The 20434-nt window shown below is 45.9% G+C and overlaps 1 protein-coding gene across 1 annotated transcript in view; it reads left to right on the forward strand.

Moving 5' to 3' along the window:
* Positions 1-20193, forward strand: part of FAM117B (family with sequence similarity 117 member B) — a 511577-nt gene extending 491384 nt beyond the window's left edge. The window contains exon 8 of the mRNA XM_029606287.1: positions 19786-20193. Coding sequence (XP_029462147.1) covers positions 19786-20104 — 319 coding nt within the window. The 3' untranslated portion in view covers positions 20105-20193. The remainder of the gene's footprint in view (positions 1-19785) is intronic.
* Positions 20194-20434: the final 241 nt, after the last annotated feature.

The raw sequence follows: 20434 nt of genomic DNA on the forward strand, positions 1-20434 counted from the left end.
TTATGAAGACTGATGCCGGTAAACTCGGCGGTTGTTTTCATAACCCGCCGTCTGCCAGTAATGAAAATGGCCGCCAATAACACAGCGGGTTGTGTTAGCAAGGAGGTGCTAAGGTCGTGCAAGAGACCCTAGCACCTCCTTCCTAGCGCGACCCCCTAATTTACATATTGCATGGCGCCCCCCCCTTGCGGGCACCATGCATGTGTTAAAAAAGCAGGCGCTGAAAAGTTAGCGCCTGCTTTCTGCGAATTCTCCGCCTATTTAAATCTTGTGAGAATGTGGTATATACATTCCTTCTCCACTGACCAGACAACAAACAACTGAGGGCGGCAGTAATGGTCAAAGTAGTTTAGGAAGCTCAAATTTCAACATGACTGCAACAGAGAGGAGTCTTTGGTCAGATATTCTGCATCTGTACACACCCCACTGTGCACACTGGTATAACAGAATGTCTTATAACAAGTAATTAACCTGCAACTTCACATAAGTTGCTGTTAGATAATTGCTTGGTGAGAATCATTTGTTGCTAATATAGCATCTTAAAAAAGAAAATCCAATTGTCCTGCAGTATTGCATGTTCATTGTGGTAGCAATCCGTTTTCACACTACTTTCAAGCTAGTCTTTCTTCCATCAAGTAGAAAATAGCACTAGCTTTCATTAAAGCAGTGTTGATGACTTATGAAAATTCTGTAAACACATTTTATTTTTCCTTTTCTGCATTGCTGTTTGATTCTTGAACTGTTTATGTTCCTTTATAAAATATTTAAAGGAAATTAGTATGATTTGTGTCAGAGCATCATGTCAACACACAACCCAATGGCAAGGCAATTTTAGCAGTATTAAGACATTATCTATGCATTTACACCAATTCAGCAGAATCAGTTGAATATTTAGTAAAATATATTTTGAAAACAAAATCTATGGCTTTTCATAGTCTGAGAACTTTTACTAAATGCAGTAATACACTCTGGGCTTGTGCACTTTCTAGGTGTTAGACAATACTGTCTTTGGGGTTGTGGATCATAATGCACTTAGGGGCAATGCGCCAAAAAGTTCTTGCTTGTGTACCTTCTGAGTTTGGTATTCCTTGAATACGTCCTCTGTCTTATCTAATCAGCACCAGAATGAAGTTTGATCACTTTTGATTAATACATGGTTCTTAGCTGAAAATCCTTTCTGAGCAATTTAATTACTGTGATTTAATATGAAAGATTTTTTTCATACTGAAGTAGAGATGGCAAAACCATTTTGATAATCTCTAACATTGGCCACTATCAAATTATTATGTTGAATGTCAGTGCTGCTGTTTCATGGAAGTTTTCTCTTGTTTTCATAATGGAATTTTTCTTTGTTTTAATAATGTGTCATGGAATTCTTAGATGGATTTTGGAAGATTCAGCAGACATAAGAGAGGTTTAATCCTTTCCCAAATGTGGTTCTTGTAACAGAGGACTTCCCAAACCTGTGGAGATTTAGTATATGCAAATTTATTTCATGCATATTCCTTGTGGATATCCTGAAAACCCAACTGGTTGTGGGGTCCCCAGGACAGGTTTGGGGAAGCCAATGTAATAGGAATATGTTTTTGAATGGAATGTCCAACTTATTTGCTATTTCCTGTTTATATTCTTTTTTTATTTATTTATATTTTATTGAATTTTAACAATACACTTTGGTAAAATTCAAGTAAACATATTGGAGTCTAAGATTATTAACATATATTACATAAATGTATATAGAATTCCAATAGACAAGTCCCCATTTTGGGAGGCTATAACGAAAACAAATTAAAGAAAAAACAACTGCAATAATTACAGCTTAAGGAGAGACTATACTAATTGCTTTACCATTATACTCCACACATTACAATCGCTTAACATATCTGCTTATCCACAAGAAATGTCTCTAGGTGTGAGTAGGGTCTTCAAATATAAACCTATTTTTCTGATAGATAACCAGACACTTACAGGGGAATTTTAAGAAGAAACTGCCCCAAGGGATAAGACTCTTGGTTTTAACAAAAGAAATTTTCTCCTCATTTGAGTGTTTCTATCAGGAAATACCTGAATTTTTTGAACACAAAAAGAAACATCTTTATTTTTAAAATATTTCTGAAACACCAAATTTTTATCCTGCTCACTACAAAAGGATACCAAGAGTGTGACACTAGTGGGGATATCATCAATAGATGCCTCCAAAAAGGAGATCAAATTAGGACTATCCCCCTGCAAGATGTCCATCTTCTTTTCCCGATCTACTGAGCTCACCTTAAAACAAGGAATATAATATATTTTAGATATAGCCATTTCTTTCACTGATGATATGAATAATACTTCACCTATATATTTTCTAAACAATTCAGTAGCTGAAAGTAATCTTGAGACTGGAAAATTTAGAAAACGAAGATTCCTCATACAGATCTCATTCTCCAAATTTTCCAATTGTTTTTGTGACATTAGAATATATTTCATAAAAGCAATACTAGATGACTGTAATGAAGTAATTTGAGGTGTTGTAGTTCTAGAAAATACTTCTAAATTATTTATAAGTAATCCATAATCTTCTAAAGTATTCTTAATTTCACTTGAAAATTTACCAAACTGAGATGTTGAAAAGGATAATGATTTTTCCATATTAATAAGCAAAGTACATACATCTACTAAGGTTACTTTCTGGGGGTCTAAATTCTCTGAACCTAAACTTCCAGTCTGTAAGGAAGAACTTGACTCTTGAGGCACAGGTTCCCTTAAAGCAACCTGTTGCCTATCCAAATTTTCCATATTAAGTTGAGTTAACAGTCACCGAAAGATGAGTATTAACAACAGGAGTATCCATAACAGTGTTGGTTAATGGTGGCTGGCTTGAACTTTCTGGGGACCCTGAAGAGAATGAAATTTCAGGGATAGAATTTCTCATTGACTGACTCACCCGTCGCTCCACATGTAAATCCATTGAACCTCTCACAGCTGCCGAACCAGATGATGTTAAAAACTTTGTTTTCCTCTTCCTACCCATAAACTCGAGTATACAAGAGGAAAAGAAATCCGTGATAAGGGGCACGCCCCTTTGGCATGTGGCTTTGGCTGCGCGCTGCAGCCTTGCTGGTTATATCGGGTCCTCAGGCCCCAAATGATGACACCATCGGGGGGCGGGAACAACTCCGGAGCACAAAGGGGCACAGGTGATGATAGCCCTTCACACAGAATCTTACAATTTGCAGTCCTCTGGCCAGTCTCTCTTGTGAGAGAATGTTCTCTCCGGATGGCCTCCAAGTTCTTCTTTGCAGACTTGCTGGTTATATCGGGTCCTCAGGCCCCGAGTGATGATGTCAACAGGGAGTGGGAACAACTCTGGAGCACAATGGGGCACAGGTGATAGCAGCCCTTCACACAGAATCCTCCAATTTGCAGTCTTCTGGCCAATCTTTCTTGCGGGAGAATGTTTTCTCTGGATGGCCTCCCTGTTTATATTCTTAATTATCGTGAGTTCAGAGTCTATACTGTACATAATAAGCTTCAGTATTCATTTTTATGGTTTTGATAATGAAGCATCATGGGTTTAATTCTCCTTCAGTGTAAGGAATGAACAGTAGACAAATCTCTGGGTCTGTTAATGGCATGCTTCCAATTGCAGAGCACTTTAGTAAGGCTCCATCTCTAAGGAGGAAGTTCTGTTATGACTCTGAAATGGTAAAGCGTAAAATAGTAGTGATTGGTGTTGTGTGACAGTCCCTTTAAACCTGAAGAAAGGAGCTCAAATTTTCCATCCATAAGCAGGCTGAATTAGCCATTACATGTGGGTGATGTCATCTGGCAGCACCAAATGGACTTCTCTCCAAGCTAGTAGAGGTTTGAGATCTACTGAGCATGGATGGGCTATGTTTTTGTATCTTACAGTTTTTGTTGATTTATATATTTTTCTCTCTCTAATTGTTTCTTAGTTTAAACTCTGTACTGTCTTCCATTGCCCAGGTTTTATGCTCCCTGTTTAATGTAACTTTACTTTCTACCTTGATGTTAATTGGTTTCCCCTCAGTTACATTGTAAACCGGTACGATAAGACCTAGTCTTGAGCATCGGTATAGGAAAAGAAATTAAATAAATAAATAAATAAATAAGAGCTGCCTCAGTAGTTTATTTTTTGTCCTAGCACAGCCTGGACAGTCAGATTTTTTTTTTCTTTAAATCTTTAAAAATTTGTTTGTTTTCATTATTTTCTTCAGTTTTCTTATTTTTAGTTGCCTTGCTGCACTGCAGCACTTCTCTGAGGTCCTCACACATGGGTGGCATCAACAGATGGAGCCCCGATGTGGAAAACTTATGTCAGAGTTTTTAAAACTTTGACTAGGCACACTAAGCATGCCCAACATGCCCTACACCACACATCCATGAGCGGTCCCTCTCCAGTCTCTCTTTTTCCACTGAGCTGTAAGCTTCACAGTGTGAGTGAGCTCACTTTGGCCCGGGGATGAACACCATGCTTCAGTGCGCCATGCTCATTGCCCGCATTGCTGCCTACCCAACTCTACATGAGCTAGTACTCGTGGGACATCTGGAAACAGGTGCAGGAGGTGTTGCTGGTGTGTAAGTGCCTAAAGTGCGAAAAACACAAGATGCAAGCAACCTATGATGTTTTTGAGACTGTATCAAAGTTTCTGCAGTGGGAATCCGTGCCTGCAGAATGGCATGGCTGAGGACCTTGGATCTCTGACCAGAGGTACAGGAAAAACTCGCTGACGTGCCATGTATTCTTTGGAGATAGAGTGGATGCTGTGGCCCAACTTGGGGGGTTTCATGGTGGTCCTTATCAACTCTACCAGCACTCCGGACCTGTCATCCTCTTCTAGGAGGCCGGCGAGACAGGGGTCAAGGAAGTCTCTTTCACCAAAGGAAGTACTATCTTCTGTCCCCTCGCTCCCATCCACACCATCAGGGCTACTGTAGCTGTCCCAGGCAGAACAGAGCCCTCAAGCCCCAGCCAGTTCCTTAGTCAACTCCAGGGACGGGATTTTTACTGGGTCGTAAAGCGTAGTCCAGTCGCCCATACCCAGGACATTGGACCCTCTGGTGAGGTGGCAGGCTGTGGTTCTTTGAGAACCAGTGGCCCACTATATCCTCAGACCACTGGGTTCTTTTCATCGTCTGTCAAAGTACCAATTGAATCTATTGGGTTTCTTGCCAAATTTGCCCTCTGTACCCATTTTGGGGACTGGTAATTCATCTGGAGGTACTGCCAGTGGAGCTGTCCTCCCTTTTAACAGCTAGAACAGTCAAGCTCGTACCAGCAGGCCAAAGAAGTTGGGGATTCTACTCCAGGTACTTCCTTATTCCAAAGAGAACAAAAGAGGACTCTGACCCATCCTAGACCTGAGGGTCTTGAACAAGTTTCTAAAAAAAAGAGAAGTTCAAGATGGTTTCCCTGGGCACCTTCATCCCCCTTTTACAAAAAAAGGGGATTGGATGTAAAGGATGCATACACTCACATCAAGATCTTCCCTGGTCACAAGAGGTATCTCTGATTTGTGGTGGGAAAACAGCCCTTCCAGTACCGGGTGTTGCCGATCGGGCTAGCATCAGCCCCACAGGTCTTAACAAAATGCCTGGCCATGCTGTCAGCGCATCTTTCCAGGCTTGGGGGTGCATGTTTTCCCTTATCTGGACGATTAGCTAGTCAAGAGTACATCTCAGGCAGGGGCTGCCAGGTCCATGCACTTGACCATCCAGGTGTTGGAGTCATTAGGATTCGTTCTCAACTATCCAAAGTCCCATCTCAGCCTGTCACTTCAGTTTGACTTTATCAAAGCCCTGCTAGACACGGCTCATGCCAAGGCGTTCCTGCCTCGAAAGAGGGCTGTCGCCTTGACAACCATCGCAACAGGTGTCAACTTGGTACATGTTGAGGCTGTTGGGCTGTATGGCCACAACCGTCCATGTCACTCCCTTGGCACGTTTACACATGCACAGAGCCCAATGGACCCTGAGGTTGCATTCATGTCACCCCGTCTCTCCAGGACTCATTGTCCTGGTGACGTGTACTTTCAAAATTGGAACAGGGGCTCTTTTCAAAGTCTCCGTACCCAAATTGTCCTAACCACGGAGCTCATGCAGATGGGCTCAGCACCCAGAGTCTCTGGTCTGCTCAGGAACACTCTTGTGAAATCAACTGCCTGGAGCTATGGGCTTTCAGAGATCAGCTGTCCAACAAAGTTGTCCTGATCCACAACAACAACCAGGTAGCCATGTCATATGTCGACAAGCAGGGAGGCACAGAGTCATACCTCCTGGTCATGGGCCCTGTCCCACGGGGTGGTACTCAGGGCCATGTACCTGGTAGGGACAGAGAACATGGTGGCAGACAGGCTGAGTTGAACCTTCAGACCCCATGAGTGGTCTCTGGACCAGGGAACAAATTGGATATTCTGCCTCTGGGGGAGCATGGACTTAGATCTGTTTGCGTTCCCTTGCAACAGGAAGGTGCCTCGGTTCTGCTCCCTGTACAGGTTAGATGGCAAACCAGCCTCAGGCGCCCTTGCCCGTCATTGGGGCAAGGATCTTCTGTACGCATATCCACAGATTCCTTTCGTGGCAAAGACTCTCTCAAAGCTTCATGAGGACGACGAACTATGAACCTCATAGCCCCTCATTGGACGAGACAGGTCTAGTTTCCACTCCTATGGGAAATGTCCATCTGGAGACCGATCAGTCTGGGGACTTCCGCAGATCTCATCACGCGATCAAGACAGGCTGCGGCATCCCAGCCTCCAGGCCCTGTAGCTCACAGCCTGGATGTTAAGTTAATTCTGCAACTGCTTGATCTTTCAGAGAATGTGTATCAAATCCTGGTACCTTCTAGAAAGCCTTCCACTAGAAAGACCTATGAACTGAAGTACAGGAGGTTTTCTGTGTGGTGTGAGCAGAAGGCCCTAGTTCCATTCTCCTGCCCCTCAAAAAAACTGCTTGATTACCTTCTACACCTATCAGAAGCTGGTTTAAAAACCAACTCTACTAGAGTATATCTCAGTACAATTGGAGCATACCAGCTTACAGTTATATAGTTCATGTGGGGCCTGCTTTAATTGAAGCCCCTCCTAAGGCTTCCTGCTGTGTCTTGGGACCTCAACTTGGTGTTAGCTCAGCTAATGAAAGCTCCTTTTGAGCTGCTGCACATCTGTGACCTCAGGACCTGACCTGGAAGGTCATATTTTTGGTAGCAGTCAGCTCAATGTACAGGGTCAGTGAGCTCCAGGCCTTAGTGACATATCCACCTTACACTGTTTTCTCCCAGGACAAGCAGGATGGTAGTCCTCACATGTGGGTGACATCATCAGGATGGAGCCCAATCATGGAAAACATTTGTCAAAGTTTCTAGAACTTTGATTGGCCCAGCATGGCACCAACCCTGCATCCAGCAGGGGTCCCCCCTCAGTCTCTTTTTTTTTTTCCACGTAGCAGTAGCCTCGCAGACTCTGGAGCTCTGTGAGTTTACCTCACAAATTTTTATCACGGAATTCAAACTTAAAATTTAACAAAGTTTTCCCTATCCCGGGTGTTACGACTGGGCACAGGTCTCATGTTGTGAACACCACTATGAGGAGTGTCTCGGGGTGGAGAGAGACAGTAGAGTCTAGTACTGGCTGGTGCAGGCAGGAATGAGAAAACCCTATGGTAATTCTGAAGGTGGAATAGACAGATGGAGTATAACACAGGCTGGCAATATCTGATACTAGATGCATGGAAGTATGGGTGAGCTTTAGTACTGGATCAGCATGAAAGTATGAATGAGAGTGACTGCAAGTAAAAGTGAACAGGAACTGGAACTGGGTGCTGGTAAGGCTGAATACTGAAAGTATGCAGGTAAGAGTGAAACTGACTGGAGGTATATGTGATTAGACTGAGGGAACCTAAGGAGACCAGACAGACAGACAACCCAGGACAACCCTACACTGGACATGAAACACATAAGCCTGAAGACAACAAGGCAAGAAGGGGGACCCGAAGGTCTAACACAAAGCCAGACAAGGCAGAGACCCTAAGGCCACACATACACACAGTGAGGAATGGCAGAAGGCCCCGAAGGCCACACACACACACACTGCAAAGCAGAAGGCCTGTAGGCCACACGCACACAGTAATACTGAGGGCCCGAAGGCTACACACACATGGCAGGACTGAGGGCCCGAAGGCTACACACACACGGCAGGACTGAGGGGCCCGAAGGCCACACACATACAGTGCAAGGCAGAGGACTCGTAGGCCACACACAGAAAGCAAAGGGCCTGCAGGCCACAGACAGCAGGAAGAAGGCCTGTAGGCCACACACAGCAGGCGGAGGGCCCGTAGGCCACACACAGCAGGCGGAGGGCCCGTAGGCCACACACAGCAGGCGGAGGGCCCGTAGGCCACACACAGCAGGCGGAGGGCCCGTAGGCCACACACAGCAGGCAGAGGGCCCGTAGGCCACACACAGCAGGCAGAAGGCCCGTAGGCCACACACAGAGTAAGCAAGGCAAGGCAATGCAGGGTAGAAGGCCCGAAGGCCACACGCAACAAAGCAAGGAAGGCTAGAGCAGGGAGCCCAGGCGAGCTCAATGCTGAAGCACCGATGGAACTGCTAGACAGGGTTATAAAGGAAAGTCTGGGGTATAAAGTAGACAGAAAGGAAGGAGTGGGCCAGCCAGAAGAACATGCTCGTGGGGGACTTCTGGTGGTGAGGCGGCTGCATAGCAGCCATAGCCGTAACAGTACCCCCCCTTCAAGGCCTCCCCCTCCTCCTGGGTCCCAACTTTGCAGGGGGTACTGAATAATGAAGGCAGACCCCTCCTGGGGTGATGTGGTAGGTGCAACTCCTTCCTGGGGTGATGAGGCAGACACCAACCCCAGCTGGGGCAGCAAAATAGTCCATAACCCCTCCTGACACAAGGCGGCCGGCTTGGATCCCTCCGGGGACGGCGGCAGCAGGACCAGTACGGATCCCTCCGGGGACGGCAGCAGGACCGGTACGGACCCCTCCGGGGGCGGCAGCAGGACCGGTATGGGCCCCTCCGGGGGCGGCAGCTGGACCAGTTCGGGCCCCTCCGGGGGCGGCAGCAGCTGGACCGGTTCGGGCCCCTCCAGGGGCGGCTCTGCAGGCTCAAGCCCCTCTTGAGGCACACTGGTAACTATAAGCCCCTCCTGGGGCACAGTGGTGAGTCCAAACCCTTACTGGGGTGGTAGAGCAAACTCCAGCCCTTCTGGGGGCAGCAGCAGCTGGACTGGTACGGACCCCTCCGGGGCGGCAGCTGGACCGGTTCGGCCCCTCCGGGGGCGGCAGCTGGACCGGTTCGGGCCCCTCCGGAGATGGCGGCAGCTGGACCGGTTTGGGCCCCTCCGGGGGCGGCGGCAGCTGGACCGGTTTGGGCCCCTCCGGGGGCGGCGGCAGCTGGACCGGTTTGGGCCCCTCCGGGGGCGGCGGCAGCTGGACCGGTTCGGGCCCCTCCGGGGGCGGCGGCAGCTGGACCGGTTCGGACCCCTCCGGGGACGGCAGCAGCTGGACCAGTACGGGCCCCTCCGGGGGCGGCAGCTGGACCGGTATGGGCCCCTCACGGCAGGCTCAGGCCCCTCTTGAGGCACACTGGTAACTCTAAGCCCCTCCTGGGGCACAGTGGTGAGTCCAAACCCCTTCTGGGGTGGTAGAGCAGGTTCCAGCCCCTCCAGAGGCAGCAGGGCAGGCTTAAGCCCTTTCTGATGCACAGCGGTGAGTCCAACCCCCAAATCATGGTTCCTTGAATCTGCAGTGGAAACTTGCAGCTTTGTGAAGACACAGGCAGGTTTGGGCCGTCTCGGAAAGGTGCTCGTTAAAGGCTGATCAGCAGCTGTGGGAAGCTGAGCCCTGCTAGGGTTAATTAGTTCCATCTGCTTTTGTTCTTGAGATTCTAGAATGGAAGTCCTAGAAGTCTTCTTGACCAGGTGAGTTTTAGGTTTTCCTGAGATATAACTTGCTTTTTGGTGAGAAGTCTTGTAAAAAGTTGTGCTGAAATTTTCTGTTTGCAAACTGCCCAGGGTGAAAACATTCTTAGTTGGGCCAGAAGCAGGGCAGAGTGTAATAGCGCTGGCTGAATCTTTTTGAGGAATAGATGGCCCGTTAGCTGTGCAGCGAGGGCAGGGTTTGCCTGGAGGCAAAAGACAAGGGAGACAGAGACACTTCCACCAGCCTGGTCTGGGAGCATTACAGTTTAGGCATTCATGATAGAAGGAAACATTCTTTTTATGGCAATTGCTGCATGCCCAATGTTCCAGGTCAGAAAACTGACAAGCTAAACAGTTCTGGTACGTGGGGTAATTCAGGGTTTGACAAGAGATACAGGTAACAAACCGTGGAGACTCACCCTCAGAAAATAGAGTCCTCTCTGTCTCTCCAAAAGTGAATGGCTTCAGCATACTGTTACGACTGGGCACAGGTCTCATTTTGTGAACACCACTATGAGGAGTGTCTCGGGGTGGAGAGAGACAGTAGAGTCTAGTACTGGCTAGTGCAGGCAGGAATGAGAAAACCTTATGGTAATTCTGAAGGTGGAATAGACAGATGGAGTATAACACAGGCTGGCAATATCTGATACTAGATGCATGGAAGTATGGGTGAGCTTTAGTACTGGATCAGCATGAAGGTATAAATGAGAGTGACTGCAAGTAAAAGTGAACTGGAACTGGGTGCTGGTAAGGCTGAATACTGAAAGTATGCAGGTAAGGGTGAAACTGGAGGTATATGTGATTAGACTGAGGGAACCTAAGGAGACCAGACAGACAGACAACCCAGGACAACCCTACACTGGACATGAAACACATAAGCCTGAAGACAACAAGGCAAGAAGGGTACCCGAAGGTCTAACACAAAGCCAGACAAGGCAGAGACCCTAAGGCCACACATACACATAGCGAGGAATGGCAGAAGGCCCCGAAGGCCACACACACACATTGCAAAGCAGAAGGCCCGTAGGCCACACGCACACAGTAATACTGAGGGCCCGAAGGCTACACACACACGGCAGGACTGAGGGCCCGAAGGCCACACACATACAGTGCAAGGCAGAGGACTCGTAGGCCACACACAGAAAGCAAAGGGCCTGTAGGCCACACACAGCAGGCAGAAGGCCCGTAGGCCACACACAGCAGGCGGAGGGCCCGTAGGCCACACACAGCAGGCAGAAGGCCCGTAGGCCACACACAGAGTAAGCAAGGCAAGACAATGCAGGGTAGAAGGGCCGAAGGCCAAACACAGAGTAAGCAAGGCAAGGCAACGCAGGGTAGAAGGCCCGAAGGCCACACGCAACAAAGCAAGGAAGGCTAGAGCAGGGAGCCCAGGCGAGCTCGATGCTGAAGCACCGATGGAACTGCTAGACAGGGTTATAAAGGAAAGTCTGGGGTATAGAGTAGACAGGAAGGAAGGAGTGGGCCAACCAGAAGAACATGCTCGTGGGGGACCTCTGGTGGTGAGGCGGCTGCATAGCAGACATAAGCCATAGCCGTAACACCGGGGTCCCCCACTGACTGTTGTCAACGCCGGTAAGTTTATTCCCATCATTTTCGGTCGGTTCCCGGCAGTTTTCCTCAATGGTCACCAACCACACTGCCGTTTTCTTTTTCAAACATCATGGCTACCGGGTTCCACAAGTGCCCAAGAACCATGTCCATCACAGACCCACACGACGTGTGTGTTCTGTGCCTTAGACCCGTTCATGATGTGCAACAGTATACAAGCTGTTCTCAAATTACTCCAAAAGGCCGCAGGGCCCGCTTGGAGAAGATGGAACTCCTTTTTAAGGTATCTTCATCGACTTCAAAGAAACAGTCATCGAGTCAAAATCCTCTGGCTTCGAAGACTCCATTGCCACCGAAGCCTAAATGGCAAAAATCTACCGGTGATGTCCCTTCACCTTCTTCTTCCTGGTCCAAATCATCGACATCCTCTTCCTCAATGCCAGAAAAACAGTGGACCGATCATAGAGAGAAGCATCGACACCATCATCGACGCAGTGTCTCCTCAGATGCCAGAACTGGAAGGCCATTGACATCGACAGAACCACCGACCAAAAAGTCCTAAGGAGATGAGGCCCCATCCCCATCTGGACTCGGGACACCGAGGCGTTCCTCACCACTATTGGTGCCGGGATCTGGAACTCCACCACCCCAGGTGGAGCCTCCGGCTATGCCTTCCAAGCCTCCACCCCCGATTGCTGTGCCTCCCATGCCAGCTTCTTGGGCAGAATTGGACAGGATTCTCCAAGAGGCAGTGCTTCAAGCTTTACGAACATTCCAGTCTCCACCGGCACCGACCCCCATACCGATGCCCGAGCCGATGCCGGCTCCACTTCTAGATAGACTGGACTTCTTCCTTTGATGCCGCTTCCAGCCGCGCCACCAGCTCCTATGAAGCCACAGACACGATGCCGATACTATTATCCTCTGATAAGGAACCGGATCGGCCAATGCCTGAACCAACACCGGGGCCATCGGGTTCCGCACCATCTCACCATCCTTCGAAAACACCAATGCCATCAATGCCTTCACCATCCTCGGTGCCTCCATCGATGCCACCTCAATTTCCATCGGTGCCACCTCTGGATCCAGCTGGATTGGGACCTGTACATCAACCTCAAGATCCTGGAGGTGCTGGTGACCAACCTTATAATCCATAGGGAGATACTACAGACTCTGATTCAGAAGATCTTCCCTCAGGGCCTTCACCCCCAGATGAACGTAGAAATTCCACACCTGAAGACTTGACATTTGCAAACTTTATAAAGGAAATGTCTGACAATTCCTTTTAATTTGCAAACAGAAGAGGATGCCAGGCATAAAATGCTTGAAGTGCTACAATTTGTAGATGCACCTAAGGAGGTCATGGCAGTCCCAGTTCATGAAGTGCTGCTGGACTTACTGCATCGTAACTGGGAACATCCTGACTCAGTTCCTCCGGTAAATAGGAAAGCTGATGCCATATATCTGGTACAATCAGCCCTCTGATTCCAAAAGACACAACTGCCCCACCAGTCTGTAGTTGTGGAGTCGGCCCAAAAGAAATCTAAAATGTCAAAGTCTCATTCCTCAGCACCTCCAGGTAAGGAGCAAAAATCATTAGATGCCTTCTGATAAAGAGTCTTCCATGGAGCAATGGAAGCACTAAGAGGAGAGGATCACCTTGCTGGTGGCTGAAAGGAATCAGTAAGTTTTTGCTTGGGATATTGTCTTTTTTAAAAGTATTGGGGCAAAGTTAACTATTTGGGAATATTATTTAGTGTGTTTGAGCTTTTAATAGTAAGGCAGTGAATAAACATAAGTTAGACTGTTTGTATTTTTAAATAGTCTGTAAGGCAGCTAGTAAGCAGTAGTTAGTGTGTTTATTTTTAATAGTCTGTAAAGCAGCTAGTAAGCAGAAGTTAGTGTTTGTATATTAAAAGCAAAAAAAAGAAAAAAGCAGTCAGAAGCTAGAAATAATCTAGGAGCAGTGTATACCTAAGTAAAAAGGTTGAAAAGTTCAGTTCAGTTACTCACCTTGGAAAGGTGTTGAGGTAGTGTGATTTGGTTTGATTAGGTACCAACATTTGTTAATCAAGAGAGCAGTGAATCACTCTGACTAACTGAAGTTAGACTGTTTGTATTTCTCAATCCACCCACCCCTAGCTCATCCTTTAATTTATAGTCAGGTGCCACTTTCACAAAAAAACCGTTATTGAGAGTTTGATCATTCCCCTACTACTACCAGACATATAGTGAATTCACTAATAGATTTAAAGGATGTTAATTAGACACATTCCTACTCCAACAGCAACCTAAAACTTAAGTAGGAACTGAACAAATTTGAGATGAAGGCAGCAGTCCAGCAGCAAAAGGGGGGCTTCCCAGTCTTTTGCATCGAGTGTCACATGTATGATTTTTTTTGCCCGCCAGCGAGAAGTTGTACATGTGCATGCGATGCAAAGAGCTTCTGCTCTCAAAGAACGAGTCCGATCGCTGGAGGCTAGAGTGGCAGACCTGGAGGAGCTGAGGCAGACAGAGAGGTGTATAGATGAGACCTTCAGGGACATAGTAGCCAAGTCCCAACTTCAGACTGGCAACCCTGGTGCTGTCTTGGACGAAGAAGGTCTCATGATTGGAGAGCATCAATCTGGTGCAGCAGGAAAGGATCCTGTAGCAAGGACATGCTCTCCAGGTGGTGCATTGTCCTTTCGCACTGAGGATGTCTCCCCAAGGCCTACTACCCAAGAGGGAATGGTTCGATTATTAGTAATGTAGACAGCTGGGTGGCTGGTGGGCATGAGGATCGCCTGGTAACATGCCTACCTGGTGCGAAGGTGGTGGACCTCACGGGTCACCTAGATAGGATTTTAGACAGTACTGGGGAGGAGCCAGCTGTTGTGGTACATGTGGGCACCAACGACATAGGAAAATGTGGGAGGGAGGTTCTGGAAGCCAAATTTAGGCTCTTACAGGCCGATACAGTACAGTGCGCTCCGGTGGAGCACACTGTTAACCCGCATTTGGACGCCCGTTTTCGATGCGTTAGCTTTACCCCTTATTCAGTAAGGGGTAATAGCTCGTTGAAAACGCGCGTCCAACCCCCCCCCCCCCCCCCCCCGAAACTAATAGCGCCCGCAACATGGAAATGCATGTTGATGGCCCTATTAGTTATTCCCGCAAGATACAGAAAGTAAAATGTGCAGCCAAGCCGCACATTTTACTTTCAAAAATTAAGGCCTGCCCAAAGGAAGGCGTTAATTTCTGCCGGCACCGGGGAAGTGCACAGAAAAGCAGTAAAAACTGCTTTTCTGTGCACCCTCCGACTTAATATCATTGCGATATTAAGTCGGTGGCCCCAAAAGTAAAAAAAAAAAAAAAAAATTTAAAAAACAGCCCGCGAGTCAGAAGGCATATGCTCAATTATGCCAGCGTCCGTTTTCCGAACCCGTGGCTGTCAGCGGGTTTGAGAACCGACACCAGCAAAATTGAGCGTCGGCTGTCAAACCCGCTGACAGCCGCCGCTCCTGTCAAAAAGGGCGCGCTAGGGACGCACTAGTGTCCCTAGCGCCTCCTTTTACCGCGGGCCCTAATTTGCATAGGCCACCCTCCTGAATCGCGCGCCCAGGAGAGTGGCATGTGCGCGCGCCAGGAGAGCGGGCGCTCGCCAGCTCTCCCGCGCGTTTTTCTGAATTGGCCTGATAGGTAGAAAGCTTAAATCCAGAACCTCCAGGATAGCATTCTCTGAAATATGCTCCCTGTTTCACGTGCAGGTCCCCAGAGGCAGGCAGAGCTCTGGAGTCTCCATGCGTGGATGAGACGAAGGTGCAAGAAAGAGGGATTCAGTTTTGTAAGGAACTGGGGAACCTTTTGGGGGAAGCGGGGAGTCTCTTCTGAAGGGATGGGTCCACCTTAACCAGGGTAGAACCAGACTGCTGGCACTAACCTTTAAAAAAGAAGAGAGCAGCTTTTAAACTAGAACAAAGGGAAAAGCCGACAGTCGCTCAGCAGTGCATGGTTCAGAGGGAGGTATCTTCAAAGGATACTAATGATGCATTAGAATTAAGTCATCCTGACAGTGAGGTTCCAATAATATGAAAAGTAGTCCAAGTGCCTGTAACTAAAAACTCACCTGAGCTAAAAAATTCTAACTTATCCCTATCAATTAAAAAGCTGAATGAAAATACAAACAAAAAACAAACTTTGAAATGTTTGTATGCTAATGCCAGATGTCTAAGAAGTAAGATGGGAGAATTAGAATGTATTTATTTATTTATTTATTTATTTATTTAACATTTTTTATATACCGAAGTTCTAGCAACAATGTTGCTAATCACTTCGGTTTACATATAACATTGGAGTGACTTGACAAGTGTGTCTTACATGGAACAGGAAAATGAACTTGGAGAAAATTGAATAAATACTAATAACAAATAACATTAAAACAACAACAGTAGTAATAGAAAAGTTATATACAGGCGAATTAAAATGAGTCAATTATGAATTAGGTATCTGCAAAATAGACAAGAGGGATTGGAAAATTAATTCTTTAGTTGTTGAGCTAAGAGGTATTATATTGCATAGACCTGGAGGGGGGCTTTGTGAATAGTACTCAGTCGTATAGCAGTGAATGATGACATAGACTTAATTGGCATCTCAGAGACATGGTGGAAGGAGGACAACCAATGGGACAGTGCTATATCGGGGTACAAATTATATCGCAATGACAGAGAGGAGCACCTGGGAGGCGGTGTGGTGCTTTATGTCCGGGATGGCATAGAGTCCAACAGGATAAACATCCTGCATGAGACTAAATGCACAATTGAATCTTTATGGGTAGAAATCCCTTGTGTGTCGGGGAAGACTATAGTGATAGGAGTATACTACCGTCCACCTGGTCAAGATGGTGAGACTGACAGTGAAATGCTAAGAGAAATTAGGGAAGCTAACCAAATTGGTAGTGTGGTAATAATAGGAGACTTCAATTACCGCAATATTGACTGGGTAAACGTATCATTGGTACATGCTAGAGATATAAAGTTCCTGGATGGAATAAATGCCACTTTTATGGAGCAATTAGTTCAGGAACCGACAAGAGAGGGAGTGATTTTAGATCTAATTCTCAGTGGAGCACAGGATTTGGTGAGAGAGGTAACGGTGGTGGGGCCGCTTGGCAATAGTGATCATAATATGATCAAATTTGAATTAATGACTGGAAGGGGGACAGTAAGCAAATCCACGGCTCTTATGCTAAACTTTCAAAAGGGAAACTGATAAAATGAGAAAAATTGTTAGAAAACTGAAAGGAGCAACTACAAAAAGGTAAAAAGTGTGCAAGAGGCGTGGTCATTGTTTAAAAAAAAAAATACCATCCTAGAAGCACAGTCCATATGTATTCCACACATTAAAAAAAGTGGAAAGAAGGCAAAACGATTACCGGCATGGTTAAAAAGAGAGGTGAAAGAAGTTATTTTAGCCAAAAGATCTTCATTCAAAAATTGGAAGAAGGATCCAACAGAAGAAAATAGGATAATGCATAAGCATTGGCAAGATAAATGTAAGACATGTATAAGACAGGCTAAGAGAAAATTTGAAAAGAAGTTGACCATAGAGGCAAAAACTCACAGTAAAAACTTTTTTAAATATATCCGAAGCAGAAAGCCTGTGAGGGAGTCAGTTGGACAGTTAGATGATCGAGGGGTTAAAGGGGAACTTAGAGAAGATAAGGCCGTCGCAGAAAGATTAAATGATTTCTTTGCTTCTGTGTTTACTGAAGAGGATGTTGGGGAGGTACCCGTACTGGAGAAGGTTTTCATGGTAATGATTCAAATGGACTGAACCAAATCACGGTGAACCTAGAAGATGTGGTAGGCCTGATTGACAAACTGAAGAGTAGTAAATCACCTGGACCGGATGGTATACACCCCAGAGTTCTGAAGGAACTAAAAAATGAAATTTCAGACCTATTAGTAAAAATTTGTAACCTATCATTGTATCTGAAGACTGGAGGATAGCCAATGTAACCCCAACATTTAAAAAGGGCTCCGGGGCGATCCGGGAAACTACAGACCGATTAGCCTGACATCAGTGCCAGGAAAAATAGTGGAAAGTGTTCTAAACATCAAAATCACAGAACATATAGAAAGACATGGTTTAATGGAACAAAGTCAGCATGGCTTTACCCAAGGCAAGTCTTGCCTCACAAATCTGCTTCACATTTTAAAGGAGTTAATAAACATGTGGATAAAGGTGAACCGGTAGATGTAATATATTTGGATTTTCAGAAGGCATTTGACAAAGTTCCTCATGAGAGGCTTCTAGGAAAGTAAAAAGTCATGGGATAGGTGGTGATGTCCTTTCGTGGATTACAAACTGGCTAAAAGACAGGAAACAGAGAGTAGGATTAAATGGACAATTTTCTCAGAGGAAGGGAGTGGGCAGTGGAGTGCCTCAGGGATCTATGATGATCTGGGAAGAAAAATACGACGAGTGAGGTAATCGAATTTGCAGCTGATACAAAATTGTTCGGAGTAGTTAAATCACAAACAGATTGTGATAAATTGCAGGAAGACCTTGTGAGACTGGAAAATTGGGCATCAACCTCTTGTGGTTGGTGTGATTTTTCAGCCTGGTGGTGCTTGTGCTATTCTTTTGGAAAAAATATTTGTAAATTCTTAGAAAACATTTCATAGATTGTAACTAATAATACAATTTAAAATATTTTTTGTAAACATAGTTTGTAAACTATTTTATTTTCATTTGCACCATATTCCCTTTTGGGAATTATTTTGATAATGCAGTCTTTACCATCTGTACCGCCTCATCCTGTTCTCGTCACTCTTGCCTGTTGGGAAACAAGAGGATGAGGAGGACAGCGGCCTTGCAATACCTCAGGCACTTCCTCCTCTGCTTGGGCCTGCGTGTCATGCTTAGAACCACATGGGGGAGGGAGAGTGGGAATGAACTAGGGATCAAAGGAGGGAGGGAGTGAAACTGGAAATCGGGTGAGTGAATTGGGTTTTGTGCAGGTGGAATGAACTGGGGTTTGTGAGATGATCATGGATGGGGAGGGAGTGAAACGGTGATTGTGCTATGGGGGGGAGGGATCACAGGGCAGGGGGAAGGAATGAAAAAACACGAATGAGGGAATGTGGGGGGTTCTTGGGACTGGGTGGAAGAGTGACAAAGGGGAGGAGAGTAAGTGAGAGAAGAAAGTGACTGAGGGATTGTGGGATGGGAGAGTGCCATTGTGAAATTGAGGGAGAGTGTGAGGAGATTGGAGTGAATGTGGAGCGTGAATGAGGGGATCCCCCATGGGTGCAAGTGGAGGGAGGAGACTGGAGGGGGGTGTAAGATGTGAGTTAGTACATTGAAGGGGGCATTGGGATATGAGGGAGATGGAAGGGAGGGATAAGGGAGAAAGTGGATGAGATTGTAATTAGGGAGATTGTGGCTTCCTTCGCTTCCACCCCACCTTCTTCCTCCTCTTCTTCATTCCAAACTTCACTCCTCCTCTTCCACCCTTATCTGTAATACTCCTTCTTCCTACCTCCCTATCTCTAATCCTTCCTGTACTTCGCCTCCCCTTTCCACCTCTCTTCTTATTCTTAGACTCCCTGAATCCCCCAACCTCTTCTCCTTGTAGCTCATTCCTGCTCAGCCTCTTATCTCGCTGCCCTCTTGTCTAAAATTCCTTTATTTCCCTCCCCTGAGATCTTCTCTTCCTATTCCCAAATCCCTTACCCTCCTTTTTCCCCAGCTCTAATCACTAAGATCCCTTTTCCTCTAATAAAGAACCAAATAGATTAACTGGACACAGAAATGTCAGTAATCAACTTTATAAAAATAAAAGTTTTTAAAAATTACATTATTTAAATTGAAAATATATGCAAAATTATGCAAATTTGACACACAATTGCCACATTTTGAAAGATCTGCCACAGAATTAGCTAATTCTTGCCATAGAAATAAATCAGTGGCAGGAAACTGGGAGCTCTGCTTAATACCCAGTTCAGTTATATATTTTTGTGACAATACAACCTGATTTTAGAAGTTAATGAAAATATCTTTGTTAAACCTGAGTGCATAGAATTGCATTAACAACCATTATAATAACTATCTAGTACTTGTGTTTATTTCTCCAGTGGTCTGTTTCATTGCACCCTGAATTGCATGGACAGGGATGTGTTCCTGACCTCTAGCAACATCTATGCAAGAACAATACCTACACAAAAGCATGTTTCTTTACAGTGGTGATTCTATTTTTTCACAAAGTTTTTAAAAATTCTTTTCTAGGCCAAAGCAGCTTCATGAAATCCCACCATTCTACGGACCTGACAAGAACAAAGTAAATTTTATTCCTAAAAGTGGTTCTGCTTTCTGCCTTGTCAGCATCCTCAAGCCCCTTCTTCCCACACAAGAACTCACCTTCAAAGGCTCCGGCCATAGCCTGACTGTCTCTTCTGCCATGGCCCCCAGTTTGATGCAACCCATCACCATGGCCTCCCTGTCTGCAGGTACAGAACAAGACCGCATCTCTCGTGGCACAAGTACAATTATCCCACAGTCCTCTCTGCTCCAGCCAGCAGGACATATTGAGGAAGCTGAAGGTTAAGTCTCCATTGATCTTTTACTTGATCCAAAACAAAAAACTATAAAAAAAAAAAAAAAAAAAAAGAGAACATCTGGGAGAAGTTTGTTAAATGAAGGTGTGACTGGACTTGTCTGATCATACCTGTATGCATCACTTGACTCTTATATTGTCATAAGCTGTTGAACTGTTTGATTATATTAGCCTTCTTCCCCATGACCACGTAGCAGCATGCTGAGGAGGCAGCAGTAGCAGCAAGTCAGGCTGCATGTGCTCAGTTTGTGAGGGTTTAAACACAAGCTGAATCTGACCACAATTTATTTTATATTTTCTTTTTTTTTTTTTTGGAAGCAC

This window comes from Rhinatrema bivittatum, chromosome 6, assembly GCF_901001135.1.
Source record: "Rhinatrema bivittatum chromosome 6, aRhiBiv1.1, whole genome shotgun sequence".
NCBI classification, from domain to species: Eukaryota; Metazoa; Chordata; class Amphibia; order Gymnophiona; family Rhinatrematidae; genus Rhinatrema; species Rhinatrema bivittatum.